Here is a 16,004-nt window from a genome sequence, read left to right on the forward strand (position 1 = left end):
AGGGAAATTGACCAATCAAAAAAAACTTGATGAGCATCATCGCAGTATGTTGGTTCATGTTTATTTCGCGTTTCATGAAATTCTACCAGTGCTAGTTACCGAGAAATGGCTGCGGATGGACGAACAGACGCACTGACTGAGAACGAGTGGCACACACACACACACACACACACACAGAGACAGGAGTAAAATCAATATGTCTCCCACACAACTGTGTGGTGGTAGACATTATAATAAATTCTGTTAAGGATATACCAAGACACCAAATTTCCAATAACTGTGTTTATTAAAACAGCCCCAGTGAATAACAATTAGTTACAGAATTATCATTTAAATTGTATTGTGTAAATCTAATACATACTTTAAAGAATAAGTACGAGAAATTATTGTTTATCCCAGTGAAAACTTTTGATATTTTTTCCTATAAGCGAACAAAGATGCTGGAAAATATTTGTCCCTTCAGTCTTGTGGCTGCCATTTGAAGTTTTTTCCTCATTGTCTGATCTGCCCTACCCCTGTAATTATCTGCCTGCAAATTGTGCACGTTCTCTGTTACCCCCCCCCCCCACTCCTGTGCAATACTACACACCATACAGAACGTATGTCCACATGAAAAAATTAGAAAGGAGTCTCTGTCTCTATCCATGCAGATGCAGCATTGAATGCTGGAAGAATTAAAAGTTACCTGGAAAATAAAAGAAACAGGTCGGTAAAACCAGAAATGCTTCTCAATGCAAATATCAAAATATGTTGGAATTCTTTTTGTTTTTTTTTTGTTTTGGGTTTAACGCCGTTTTTCAACAGTATTTCAGTTATAGAACGGCGGGCAGTTAACCTAACCAGTGTTCCTGGATTCTGTACCAGTACAAACCTGTTCTCCGCAAGTAACTGCCAACTTCCCCACATGAATCAGAGGTGGAGGACTAATGATTTCAGACACAATGTCGTTTATCAAATAGTCACGGAGAACATACGCCCCGCCCGAGGATCGAACTCGCGACCCAGCGATCTGTAGACCAACGCTCTTACCTACTGAGCTAAGCGGGCGGGCTTGTTGGAATTCTATGTCGATCAACATAAAAAGCTGTACTGATCGAGGCATTGCATACTTTGTGTTTTCAAATTGGTTCAAATTTTCAAGAAAAACAAAACAGAGAACTACTAAATTGTAAACATTCTCATGTTAAGCATTAGCATGGGGTCTCAACACATGCCCCTCAAGCTGTTAAATTAACCAACAATTCAACTACCTTAACTGTATTTTGCTTTATAGAATAGTACGCCTGTAGCAAATACCTATCGGGGTACTCAGATATCCAAATTTATGGCCAGGAAATGAAGTATGGTTATTTCTCTTTGCCAATATTGTTGGATCATGTATTTTATAAATAAACAGGATTATTTAGAAATAAACTTAAGACAAGAGGGCCATGAAGGCCCTGTATTGCTCACCTGACCTATTGGCCTAAAGATCAACAAGATTAACATTCTGACCAAGTTTCATAAAGATACGGTCATAAATGTGGTCTCTAGAGTGTTAACAAGCTTTTCCTTTGATTTGACCTGGTGACCTAGTTTTTGACCCGACATGACCCAGATTCAATCTGGACCTTAAGATCATCATTCTGACCAAGTTTCATGAAGATACAGTCTTAAATGTGGCCTCTACAGTGTTAACAAGCTTTTCCTTTGATTTGACTCGGTGACCTATTTTTTGACCCCACCTGACCCAGATTTGAAAATGACTTATAAATCATCAAGATTAACATTCTGACCAAGTTTCATTAAGATATGTTCATAAATGTGGCCTCTACAGTGTAAACTAGCTTTTCCTTTGATTTGACCTAGTGACCTAGTTTATGATCCTACATAACCCAGATTCAAATTTGACCTTGAGATCATCAAGATTACCATTCTGACCAAGTTTCATGAATATACAGTCATAAATGTGGCCTTTACAGTGTTAACAAGCTTTTCCTTTGATTTGACCCAGTGACCTAGTTTTTGATCCGACATGACCCAGGTTCAAACTTACCCTAAAGACCATTCTGACTAAGTTTCATGAAGATACAGTCATAAATGTGGCCTCTAGAGTGTTAACAAGCTTTTCCTTTGATTTGACCTAGTGACCTAGATTTTAACCCCACCTAACCCAGATTTGAACTTGACCTACAGAGCCTCAAGATTAACATTCTGACCAAGTTTCATTAAGATACGGTCATAAATGAGGCCTCTACAGTGAAAACTAGCTTTTCCTTTGATTTGACCTGGTGACCTACTTTTTGATCCTACATGACCCAGATTCAAAATGGACCTTGAGATCACCAAGATTAATACTCTGACCAAGTTTCATGAAGATATATCATAAATGTTGCCTCTACAGTGTTGACAAGCTTTTCCTTTAATTTGACCCAGTGACCTAGTTTTTGACCCAAGATGACCCAATATCAAACTGTCCAAGACTTTATTGAGGGTAACATTCTGACCAAGTTTCATTAAGATTGGGCCTAAATTGTGACCTCTAGAGTGTTAACAAGCTTTTCCTTTGATTTGACCTGGTGACCTAGATTTTAACCTCACATGACCCAATATCAAACTCGTCCAAGATTTTATTGAGGGTTACATTCTGACCAAGTTTCATTAAGATTGGGCCAAAAATGTGACCTCTAGTGTGTTAACAAGCTTTTCCTTTGATATGACCTATTAACCTAGTTTTTGACCCCAGATGACCCAATATCGAACTCGTCCAAGATTTTATTGAGGGTAACATTCTGATCAAATTTCATTAAGATTGGCTCAAAATTGTGACCTCTAGAGTGTTAACAGTAAAATTGTTGACGATGACGACGGACACAGGGCGATCACAAAAGCTCACCTTTGAGCACTTTGTGCTCAAGTGAGCTAATAAAAAACAAGTTGATAAGCTTTATCACTGAATTCTAAACAAGGGCTGTCACTATTAGGGACAAGTGCCCCAGATGTGTGCCCAACAATGCTAGTTGTCTGCGCAAAATTTGCTAGAATAGTCTAGGTATGAATCATTTTGTGATCTTGGCCTTGACCTTAGACCCGGGTCATAAGCGTGACACACTTTCTCAATACTTACAGTTGGTGTTCCAGCAGAAATATGAATGTTCTGTTGCATTTGTTGATCACAAGTGTTGGATGAGGTCGTGACGGGTACCTGATTATAAAATATACATGTTTATAAAATAACCTATCATCATGAACAGCAATGACATTTAAATTTATCCAACCTTTGGTCACACTAAAATAGCCATAGAATTAAACTTGCTCTCCCTATTTGTAGTCAAACTGAAAAGCATTTAGGCAAGAGACCCATAACAGTGCACAAGCTGTCCGTGGAAACGCAGATCTGTGTGCCAGTAACAAGTAAAACAAGGCAGTCTGAAAGACAGCTAAATCCCCTGCCACTGTTATGGATAGTGAAAGGGTAAACATTTGACCTTGAGCTGTGACCTTGACCTTGAACTGACATAGTTGACCCATGAATTCTGCACATTGTCTTGATGAGGTGATCATTTGACCAGTTTCATGAAAAGCCTTTAAGGGGTTTAGGAGATACAAAGCTCAAGCCTTTGAGCTTGAGTTGTGACCTTGACCTTGAGTTGACATGGCTAACTCATGAGTTCTGCACATCGTCTTGATGAGAAGATCATTTGATCCAAGTTTCATGATTATCCTTCAAGGGGTTTAGGAGATACAGAGCGGACATGAAATGAAAGGCTTAAACCTTTAACCTCGAGTTGTGACCTTGACCTTGAGCTGACATGGCTGACTCACAGGTTCTACTAGGAGATACAGAGCGGACATGAAATGAAAGGCTTAAACCTTTAACCTCGAGTTGTGACCTTGACCTTGAGCTGACATGGCTGACTCACAGGTTCTACACATTGTCTTGATGAGGTGATCATTTGGCCTAAGTTTCATGATTATCCTTCAAGGGGTTTAGGAGATACAGAGCAGACACAAAAGGGAAGACCCAAACCTTTGACCCTGAGTTGTGACCTTGACCTTGAACCGACATGGCTGACTACTGGGTTATGCACATCGTCATGATGAGGTGATCATTTGACCCAAGTTTCATGAAAATCCTTCAAGGGGTTTAGGAGATACAGAGCAGACACAAAATGTTACGGAAGGACGGAAGATGGAAGGACGGATGGAGACCATTCCGATAACCCCCCACCACTCATGGCGAGGGATTAAAAAATACCATCAATGTTTTTTGGACTATTCACTATTTCAGTAGTGAAATAAAGTAAAAATGTCTTTATTACAAGAGGGTCATGATGACCCTGAATAGAAATAAAAGTTTAAGTTGAAGGCATCTGTGTGTTGAAACACTGCTTTTTTGAAAGAAGCCACGATGACCCTAAATTGCTCATCAGGTTATTATTATTAGATCTACAGTTTACATGTAATCACTGACCAGCAAGTAGGTAAGAGTGTCAAAACTATTGTTGTCACAGGAGTGACGAATTATACCCCCACAATATGGCCTTGTCACAGAACTAAGCCAATGTCAAAGCTAAACTTGCTTGACCTTTGACCTACTGACCTCAAAATCAGTAGAGGTCACCTGCTGGTCATGATCAACCTCACTATGAAGTTTCATAATCCTCTGCCCAAGCATTCTCAAGTTATTGTCCAGAAAAAGTTTAAATGACCTTTGACCTTTGGAACACAAAATAATTATGGGTCATCTGCTGGTAGCAATAGAAAACAATCTTTCCAATATTTCGGAATGGTATTTTTCAACAAGGTTGTCATGATGACACCGGATCATCCACCTAAGTAATATCAGCTACATGTTTCACAAATGTCAAACTGATGTTAAAATAGGTCACAATTATGATTACTGAAAGTCAGTTTTAAGATTGGTATGCAAAAATGTGCATGTCATCCAAATCTCAAGTCTGTATCTTTTTAAAAACAAGAGGGCCCTAAAGGCTCTGTAATGCTCTCCTGACCCAGATTTGAACATTACCTAAAGATCAAGGTTAACATTATCACCAAGTTTCATGAAGATACAGTAATAAATGTGGCCTCTAAAGTGTTCACAAGCTTTTCCTTTCATTTAACCTGGTGACCTAGTTTTTGACCCTACCTGACCCAGATTTGAACTTGCCTAAAGATCATCAAAATTAACACTCTGATCAAGTCTCATTATGATTTGGTCACAAATGTGGCCTCTAGAGTTAACTAGCTTTTCCTTTGATTTGACCTGGTTGCTGACTACGTGATGCAGATTTGAACTTGATCTAATGTCCATCAATTAACATTCTGACCAAGTTCCATTAAGATATGGTCGCCTCGGCAGCCTAGTGGTAGAGTGTCCGCTTCAAGTGCGGGAGGTTGTGGGTGCGATCCCTGGCCACATCATACCAAAGACGTAAAAAATGGTACAAGTAGCTTCCTCGCTTGGCACTCAGAATTAAGAGGATAGTGCTAGGACTGGTCAGTCTGGTGTCAGTATAATGTGACTGGGTGGGTTATCATGCCACCTGTCTACTGAGTGATATTCCAGTGAGGCAGCACTATAAAGTTGGGCATTGTGCTCACTGCTATATTTATATGACTGAAAAATTGTTGAAAAAAACGTTAAACCCAAACACACACAAATAAATGTGATCCCTACTGTTTACCAGCTTTTCCTTGGATTTGACCTGGTGACCTAGTTTTTAACCCCAGATGACCCAATATCAAACTCACCCAAGATTTTATTGAGGATAACTTTCTGACTATGTTTCATTAAGATTGGGCCGAATTGTGATCTCAGAGTGTTAACAGTCAAATTGTTGACAATGGACGACAAACACAGGGCAATCACAAAAGCTCACTTTGAGAGCTAACAAGTCTTTTTTAGAGCTGTCCGTAAGACAGCGCACTCCACTATTTTGAACATAAAATGACTTTGTGTCTCATTAAGAGACCTCTACTTTAAAAGGAAGATACATAAAGATATGTAAAGGACCCTAATACTAAGAGGTGTTAAAGGTAATGCATGGAAGGGTAATGATGATGGTAAAGATATACTCTGTGTTTCATTAGTTTATAAAGTACCAAGTTATGTCCAGAAAACAAAGTTTTGTAAAAAGCATTTAAGAATTAAGTATCAAAGGGGCATAATTTGGTCAAAAATACAAATCAGAATTATGGGGATTGTTACCACACATGCAGATGATGATAAATAAAGATACAATTCAAATTTCAAGTCATTATCTTATATTGTACACAAGTTATATCCAGAAACAAAATACTGCGAAAAAACTTTTAAGAATAAAAGGGGTATAATTCTGTCAAAAATACAATTACAGTTATGGGGATTGTAACCACACATGCACATGATGATTATAATGAAAAGTTTTTTATTTCAAGTCATTGTCTTTTTAAGTTCCAAAAATATGTCTTTAAACGAAGTTTTAAAAAAATTAATATAAAGATAATTCCAAGTATAACATCTTGGTGACTTTGTCCTCCAGTATCTATAATAGGCCCTGGGCCCCTGCACTTACTTTGTTTGTATGCTGGACAATGTTTATGAGAAGTTACTGTAGGATATAAGCAATAGTAACAAAGATATGATAGAAACATCTTCTTGCGATTCTACCGAGAGACCGCAGAAACATTCCCCCCATAGAAATAACCTGCTATACGATTTTCGATCTTTAATTAGTATCATAGCAAAAGTGATTTTTTATACCTCTTTCATCAAATTACTATTAAATTTATATGAAATTAATTTTGTTTGGAAGAAAAATACAAGAGGGCCATGATGGCCCTATATCGCTCACCTGTTATCATTGCACTTGAGGACAAGAAGGTCCTCAGAAAAAATATCTAAGTCCAAAGGACAGGAACAACAAAGGGAAGAAATTAAACCAAAAAGAAAAAAAAATTCTTACAAGGTATAGATATGTCAAAATACACGTAAAAATTGGAGGTACCATCCATGTTGTACCACAGAAAAGTGGTCTCGGTTTTTCCCTATGGCCAATAATAAAAAAGTTACTAAAAACAAGCTATTTATAGTAACGTAAATGGGAAGGAATTAAAAAAAAAATGATTGTAAGTTAATAAAAGAAGGATCTGCCAAATAAATCTGTTGACATAAATGAAATTTCAGATCAGTATCTTCATTAGTTACGGAGATATACCCATTTTAATTTGAAATAAAGGGAGGTAATTTAACATAAAATCAGTCCATAGTTATCTACTCTCATTGACTCAGTCCAACTAATGACAATAATGAAATTTCAAATAAGTCCTATAAGGACTTACTGATATAAATCCATTTTGATTACAATCAGGGGAGGTAATCAGATATAAAATAACTCTGGAACCTACGAATGTATCTGATTTGTCATGGAATCCAAGATTTATTGTTGTTGAAGATATTTTGGAAGTTTGTATCAAATAAAACCATAAATGAAGTCTTTATATGGCTGCAAAAGCCAAAACAGCCAATTTTGGACCTTTAAGGGGCCATAACTCTGGAACCCATGAAGGAATCTGGCCAGTTCAAGAAAGGAACCAAGATCTTGTTGTGATACAAGTTTTGTGCAAGTTTGGTTAAAATTAAATTATAAATGAAGCTGCTCTTGTGCAGACAAGGTCAAAACAGCTAATTTTGGCCCTTTCAGAGGCCATAACTCTGGAATCCATTATGGGATCTGGCCAGTTCAAGAAAGGAACCTAGATCTTATGGTGACACAAGTTTTGTGCAAGTTTGATTAAATTCAAATCATAAATGAAGCTGCTATTGTGTAGACAAGGTCAAAATAGCTAATTCTGGCCCTTTCAGGGGCCATCACTCTGGAACCCATAAATGAATCTGGCCAGTTCAAGAAAGGAACCAAGATCATTATGATGATACAAGTTGTGTGCAAGTTTGGTTAAAATAAAATCATAAATGAAGCTGCTATTGTGCAGACAAGGTCAAAATAGCTAATTCTGGCCCTTTCAGGGGCCATAACTCTCGAACCCATATTAGGATCTGGCCAGTTCAAGAAAGGAGCCAAGATCTTATGGTGATACAAGTTGTGTGCAAGTTTGGTAAAAATCAAATTATAAATAAAGCTGCTATTGTGCAGACAAGGTCAAAACAGCTAATTTTGGCCCTTTCAGGGGCCATAACTCTGGAACCTGTAATGGGATCTGGCCAGTTCAAGAAAGGAACCGAGATCTTATGGTGATACAAGTTGTGTGCAAGTTTGTTTAAAATCAAATCATAAATGAAACCACTATCGTGCAGACAAGAAATTGTTGACGCACTTACGGACGCATGAGACGCACAGACGGACTGACGACGGACGAAGGGTGATCACAAAAGCTCACCTAGTCACTATGTGACAGGTGAGCTAAAAACACTTGATCAGGAACCTTAGATTTCAGTGCAGACAGAAATTTCCCTTTACTTAAATGATTAAAATTGTAAATAAACATGTTTTAAAGTTGGAAAATCGTCTATACATGTGTGTTATACACACCCATGATTCAGGTGTGGTCTCGGGAAGAAAAAACAAGAGGGCCATGATAGCCCTGTATCGCTCACCTGAGTACCATTGCTCAAAATGATATGATCAAGTTTTGACATAGAGCACATAAGCATACACATTAAATATCATCTGGATAAACATTTTCTTGTAACAGTCCCTTTTGACCTAGTCAGGGCCAATTTCCATACCAAGTTTGAGGGTCCTAGGCTCAAATGCTGCATTTTTGTACTAACATGACTATTCCTTACCCTGGAAGACTTGAATAACATTTAAAACCAATCTCATTAGATGCTGCTGAGATATATTCGTTTACATAAAATAAAGGGAGGTAATTTGTCATAAATTCAGTCAAAAGTTATGTCCGAGTCCATCTGATGGCACAAATGACATTTCAAATCAGTATCTTCATTGGTTACTGAGATACACCCATTTTAATTTGAAACAAAGGTAGGTAATTTGACATAAAATCAGTCCATAGCTATCTACCCTGATTGCCTAAGTCCAACTAAAGACAATAATGAAATTTCAAATGAGTTCTATAAATATTTATCGAGATAAATCCATTTTTATTAAAATCAGGGGAGGTAATCATGCATTGGTATATGCATGTAGAAGATACAGAGTACAAGCCTATACAACAATATATTAGTAAAGTATTCATATCAATAAATGTTCAATCAAGAGTTATCTAATATGACTATTTCTTACCATGGAAGACATAAATAACGTTTCAAACCAATCTCATTAGAAGCTGCTAAGGTGTATTTATTTAGATAAAAATAAAGGGAGGTAATTTGTCATAAATTCAGTCAATATGTATCTTCACTGATTGTCCAAGTCCATCTGCTGACATAAATGAAATTTCAGATCAGCATCTTCATTAGTTACGGAGATATACCCATTTTAATTTGAAACAAGTGAATGAAGTATTGCCATGCAATACAAAGTCCCCTACTGGAAGGCACCTAATTTTCTCTACTGCAGTATAACATAATGAACTGATATCTGTCAATGATGTATAAACAATATTGTACTACATATACAATATGTTATAACAACACACTTGGATTAAAATGTGCATATATAAAAACCCACAGTTGTTTTCATATTGAATTTTTTTGGCTGATTATAAAAATGTTATCATGTAAGTTATTTATAGTAACCACAAAGGGAAATTAATCTTAAAAAAATCTATATAATATAAGTCCACAAGAAACTCTTTACCAGGTAGAGATAGGTCAAAATACACCTAAAAATTGGATGTAACATGCATGCTGTACCACAGAAAAGTGGTCTCGATTTTTCTCTACCGTCAGTAATAAAAAAGTTACAATAAAATCTATTTATAGTAACAACAAAGGGACGTAATTCTTAAAACAAGGGTGCCTCATGGTGCTGAACATTTCGTCCAAGTTACATCAAAATCCCTCCATGCATGAAGAAGAAATGTTCGTACAAAGTCATTCTTGAATCTGACCTTTGACCTCTAAGTATGACCTTGACCTTAGACCTTAGACCTAGGGACCTGGTTCTTGCGCATAACATGTTGTCTCATCCAGGCGAATATTTGTGCCAACTGATATCTAAATCCTGCTTTGCATGACAAAGTTATAGACCTGACAGGAAAAAAATCCTCTTGACCTTTGATCTCAAAGTGTGACCTTGACCTTTAAGCTAGGGTACTGGGTGTTGCGCATGACACGTCGTCTCATCATGGGGAACATTTATGCCAAGTAATATTGTAATGTATTGATGGATGACAGAGTTCTGGATCAGACAGGGAAAAAACCTTATTGACCTTTGTCCTCCAATTGTGACCTTGACCTTTGAGCTAAGGGTCTGGGCTTTGCGCATGACATGTTGTCTCATCATGGGGAACATTTGTGCCAAGTAATATTAAAATCCCTTCATGGATGGCAGAGTTATGGACGGGACAGGAAAAAAAAACTCTGTTGACCTTTGACCCCAAATTGTGACCTTGATCTTTGAGCTAGGGGTCGGGGATTTGCGCATGACACGTCATCTCATCATGGGGAACACTTGTGCTAAGTGATATTAAAATCCCTTAATGAATGTCAGAGTTATGGACCGGACACGAAACAGACCCTGTTCATGTTATGTTAACATTTGACTGCTAAGTGTGACCTTGACCTTTGAGCTAGGGGTCTGAAAGTTGTGCATGACACATCGTCTTATTATGAGGTACATTTGTGCCAAGTAATATTAAAATCCCTTCATGGATGGGAGAGTTATGGACCGGACAGGAAAAAAGCCTTGTTGACCTTTGACCTCTAATTGTGACCTTGACCTTTAAGCTAGGGGTCCAGGTTTTGCGCATGACACGTCGTCTCCTCATGGGGAACATTTGTGCCAAGTAATATTAAAATCTCTTCATGGATGGGAGAGTTATGGACCGGACAGGAATAAAGCCCTGTTGATCTTTGACCTCCAATTGTGACCTTGACCTTTGAGCTAGGGGTCCGGGATTTGCGCATGACACATCATCTCATCATGGGGAACATTTGTGCCAATTAATACTAAAATCCCTTCATGGATGGGAGAGTTGTGGACCGGACAGGAAAAAAGCCCTGTTGACCTTTGACCTCCAATTGTGACCTTGACCTTTGAGCTAGGGGTCAGGGTTTTGCGCATGACACGTCGTCTCATCATGGGGAACATTTGTGCCAAGTAATATTAAAATCCCTTCATGGATGACAGAGTTATGGACCGGACACGAAATTGCGGACGGACGGATGGACCGACAGACGGACGGACGGATGGAATGACGGAAAAGTGCATTCCTATCCCCGAAACTGGTTTTCAACCAGTAGGGGACTAATAAAGGGAGGTAATTTGACATAAAATCAGTCCATAGTTATCTACCCTGATTGTCTCAGTCCAACTAATGACAATAATGAAATTTCAAATAAGTCCTGTAAGTATTTACTGATATAAATCCATTTTGATTACAATCAGGGGAAGTAATCAGATATAAAATAACTCTGGAACCTACAACTGGATCTGACAAATTCGTCATGGAATCCAAGATTTATTGTTGTTGAAGATATTTTTGAAGTTTGTATCAAATCAAACCATAAATGAAGTCTACATATGGCTGCAAAGGCCAAAACAACAAATTTTGGACTTTTAAGGGGCCATAACTCTGGAGCCCATGATTGAATCTGGCCCGTTCAAGAAAGGAACCAAGATCTTATATTGACACAAGTTTTGTGCAAGTTTGATTAAATTCAAATCATAAATGAAGCTGCTTTTGTGCAGACAAGGTCAAAATAGATAGTTCTGGCCCTTTCAGGGGCCATAACTCTGGAACCCATAATGGAATCTGGCCGGTTCAAGAAAGGAATTGAGATCTTGTTGTGATACAAGTTGTGTGCAAGTGTGGTTAAAATAAAATAAAGAAAGAAGCTGCTATTGTGCAGACAAGGTCAAAATAGCTAATTCTGGCCCTTTCAGGGGCCATAACTCTGGAACCCATAAAGGAATCTGGCCAGTTCAAGAAAGGAACCAAGATCTTATGGTGATACAAGTTGTGTGCAAGTTTGGTAAAAATCAAATTATAAATAAAGCTGCTATTGTGCAGACAAGGTCAAAATAGCTAAGTTTGGCCCTTTCAGGGGCCGTAACTCTGGAACCCATAATGGGATCTGACCAGTTCAAGAAAGGAACCAAGATCTTATGGTGATACAAGTTGTGTGCAAGTTTGGTTAAATTAAAATCATAAATGAAATCACTATCGTGCACACAAGAAATTGTTGACGGACGGACGCATGCACTGACGACGGACGAAGGGTGATCACAAAAGCTCACCTTGTCACTATGTGACAGGTGAGCTAAAAATGCACATTATACATGGGTATCTACAATACATAACCTTCATTTAATAAAATTTTCACAATAAACATACAAAAATTCAGATTCTTGACAAATCAACCAATGTTGTACAATCCTTCTAGTTTGCAGTTTTGTATTGTATTAGCAAATTATACCCACCACAACAGGTCCAGAAGTTGACATTGTTACATTACTAGTAGGTCTATTTGTAATTGGCCAGACAGCAACAGATACACTACTTTTAGGTGTAGATATCTGAAAAATAGAAATGTCTGTTAATTACTAATAAAACAAGAGGGCCAAAATGGCCCTAAGTCGCTCAACTGAAAAAAGTCACCATAATAGTGTGTACATGTTTGACCCAGTGAATTTATAGAGACAAATAGTCTGACCAATTTTCATTCAGATTGGACCAAAAATGTGGCCTCTTTAGTGTAAACAACCATTTTCTTCCATTTGACTTAGTTCTTACCCCTACATGACCCAGATTCATGCTTGTCCAAGGTTCCATAAAAGCAAGCATCCTGATAAAGTGTTGGGAAGATTGGAGCAAAGATGTGGCCTCTACAGTGTTATCAAGCTTTTTCTTTGATTTGACTGGATGACCTACTTTTTTACTCAACATAACCCTGTTTCGAACTTGACACGAGATCGTCAAATTCTGATCAAGTTTCATAAGGACTGGGTAGCAACAATGACCTCTCGAGTGTTGTCTGAATAAATCCGGCCAACAGTTTGACCTGTGAAAGCCAGACAAGATTTTTCTATATCTAGCTCTTGCAGCCAATTTGTGCAACAAATGGAACATGCATTAGATATGCACAACTAGGCTTTGTACTGATCACTCCTGTGAAGTTTGGTTGAAATACAGGACCTGTGAAAGCTGGACAAGCTTAATGCATATGGACAGATGGCACAGGCAAAAACAGTATGTCTCCCTCATCTATTGTTGAGACATAATAATATTGCAAAAAATAAGGAGGGCTTTGTCAACAAGATCTGTTCGTAAGACAGCGCACTCGGTTTTCTCAGTGCTTGACTCTGAATTAGAGCTTTGCGAGTAAAAAAAAAATAATCCAAAAGGGGCATAACTCTATCAAAATTCAATCAGAGTTATGGGAATTGTGTCTCCTGGTGCAGACTTCGATAGTAAATAACTATATTGAGTTTCAAGTCCAAAGCTTTAATAGTAACAGAGATATTTGACTTTATCAAAAATTTTAACAAAAAGTTCTAAGTTAAAAAGGGACGTAATTCTGTCAAAATTCAAAACAGAGTTATGGGGATTGTTTCTCCTGGTGTAGACTTTGACAGTAAACAAGTATTTTAAGTTTCAAGTCAAAAGCTTTGATAGTAACGGAGATATTTGACTCTATAAAAAACTCTAACCAAAAATTCTAAGTTAAAAAGGGGCAGAATTCTGTCAAAATTCAAAACAAGAGTTATTGGAATTGTGTCTCCTGGTGTAGATTTTGATAGTAAATAACTATTTTGAGTTTCAAATCAAAAGCTTTAATAGCAACAGAGATATTTGACTTTATCAAAAATTTTAACAAAAAATTCTAAGTTAAAATGGGGCATAATTCTGTCAAAATTCAAACCAGAGTTATGGGGATTGTTTTTCCTGGTGTAGACATTGATGGTAAATAAATGTTTTAAGTTTCAAGTCAATAGCTTTGATAGTAACAGAGATATTTGACTTTATCAAAAACTTTAACCAACAATTCTAAGGTAAAAAGGGGCATAATTCTGTCAAAATTCAATCAGAGTTATGGGGATTGTAGACTTTGATAGTAAATAACTGTTTTAAGTTTCAAGTCAATAGCTTTGATAGTAACAGAGATATTTGACTTTATCAAAAACTTTAACCAACGGCGACACCGACGCCGGGGCGAGTACAATAGCTCTACTTTTTCTTCGAAAAGTCGAGCTAAAAATGAAAAGCATCAATAAAACATAATGGAACACGTTAATTCTATTTTTGTGCAACTAAAATCCAGTCAAAATCAACTGCACATTTTACACAATGTGGTTACGTGCCATTAAGATTACTAAAGCAACCAAATTTTTTTTTCAGGCAATTCAAAACTTTTTACTATTCAAACTATGATTGTTTCATTTCATGAGCAGAAAGGTTGTTATTATATTTTATTCTGTGTTTGTCACTTTGCAGCCTTACTGGGACTTTAACCTGGGACCCTTCACTTATAGAGCGAACGCTTTACCAGCTGAGCTTCCATGACGTCTACACATCTTTCTAAACAAGAGCTGTCGGAGGACAGCAATGCTCGAGTATTCAACAGCCTTGTCGATTGAATGAATAAGAAAGTCGAAAAAGGGACATAATTTAGTAAAAAAAGCAAGATAGGGTTATGGAACCTGTGTAGTGCTTATCAGCTCATGTCAGTGGACAAGTGTGTAGTTTCAATCCATTCCCATAAGTGGGTACTGAGATACCATTCTTACATATAAGAATTTAACCAAAACTCCTAAGTTGAAAAAGGGGCATAATTTTGTAAAATGCGATGTTGAGTTATTGACCCTTTGCACTGCATGTCATATCATGACAGTGAACAAGTTTGTGAAGTTCCAATCCTTTCCTATTAGTGGATACTGAGATACTAGCTTACATACAAAAACTTAACCAAAAATTTCTATGTTGAAAAAGGGGCATAATTTTGTAAAAAAGCAAAATAGAGTTATGGGACCTACTTTGTGCATGTCAGATCATGACAGTGAACAAGTGTGTGAAGTTTCAATCCATTCCCATTAGTGAGTACTGAGATACCAGCTTACATACAAAACCTTAACCAAAAATTTCAAAGTCAAAAAAGGGGCATAATTTTGTAAAAAAGCAAAATAGAGTTATGGAACCTGTGCAATGTAAGTCAGTTTATCACAGTAAATAAGTGTGTGAAGTTTCAATCCATTCCCACAAGTGGTTACTGAGATACCAGCTTACATACAAAACCTTAACCAAAAATTTCTAAGTTAAGAAAGGGGCATAATTTTGTAAAAAAGCAAAATAGAGTTATGGAACCTGTGCAATGTAAGTCAGTTTATCACAGTGAATAAGAGTGTGAAGTTTCAATCCATTCCCACAAGTGGTTGCTGAGATACCAGCTTACATACAAAAACTTAACCAAATAGGGACGCGGACGCCAACGCATGGGCGAGTCCAGTAGCTCTATTATTCTATGAATAGTCGAGCTAAACATTGTGAAAAATTTTCTACCATGACATTTATCTCTTTTAAATTGCACTGGCAGAACTTTTCACTTCAAACACAAACATGATTATATTGCCTGGGACAAAATCATACTGTACAGACACATTAAATCTGCCTTTTGGTTTTCTTTCCTGTACAGAAACACTTACTAGAACATCATCTACGAAAGGTGCTGTCGTCACAGGTGCTGAAGGTCTTTTCCTCTGTAATTATGAATAGTAGAATGAGAAATAGTAACACCAGAAGTTAAATCCTTACCTGTGCTATTCAGTAATTGTTTTCTTATTACTTGAATGTTAGCTCATAACTCACTGACTAATAATGTGTATTTTACATTCTAACTTGACACGGTTTGATTTCCAGTTAAACCAAGAAGGAAATCAAGCTCTGTATATTCTGCA

The 16,004-nt window shown here is 37.3% G+C and overlaps 1 protein-coding gene across 2 annotated transcripts in view; it reads right to left on the reverse strand.

Annotated features, from left to right (window-relative positions):
• Nucleotides 1-273: 273 nt before the first annotated feature.
• LOC128555251 (uncharacterized) overlaps nucleotides 274-16,004 on the reverse strand; it is an 86,310-nt gene continuing 70,579 nt past the window's right edge. Inside the window, exons 7-10 of one of the 2 annotated variants that reach the window (XM_053537066.1) lie at nucleotides 15,753-15,806; nucleotides 12,534-12,629; nucleotides 3,107-3,184; nucleotides 274-685 (exon numbers count right to left, since the gene is read on the reverse strand). In XM_053537066.1, coding sequence (XP_053393041.1) covers nucleotides 422-685; nucleotides 3,107-3,184; nucleotides 12,534-12,629; nucleotides 15,753-15,806 — 492 coding nt within the window. In that variant the 3' untranslated portion in view covers nucleotides 274-421. The remainder of the gene's footprint in view (nucleotides 686-3,106; nucleotides 3,185-12,533; nucleotides 12,630-15,752; nucleotides 15,807-16,004) is intronic. The other variant, XM_053537067.1, reaches the window with a different exon arrangement.

Source organism: Mercenaria mercenaria, chromosome 2, assembly GCF_021730395.1.
Source record: "Mercenaria mercenaria strain notata chromosome 2, MADL_Memer_1, whole genome shotgun sequence".
In the NCBI taxonomy this organism is placed as follows: Eukaryota; Metazoa; Mollusca; class Bivalvia; order Venerida; family Veneridae; genus Mercenaria; species Mercenaria mercenaria.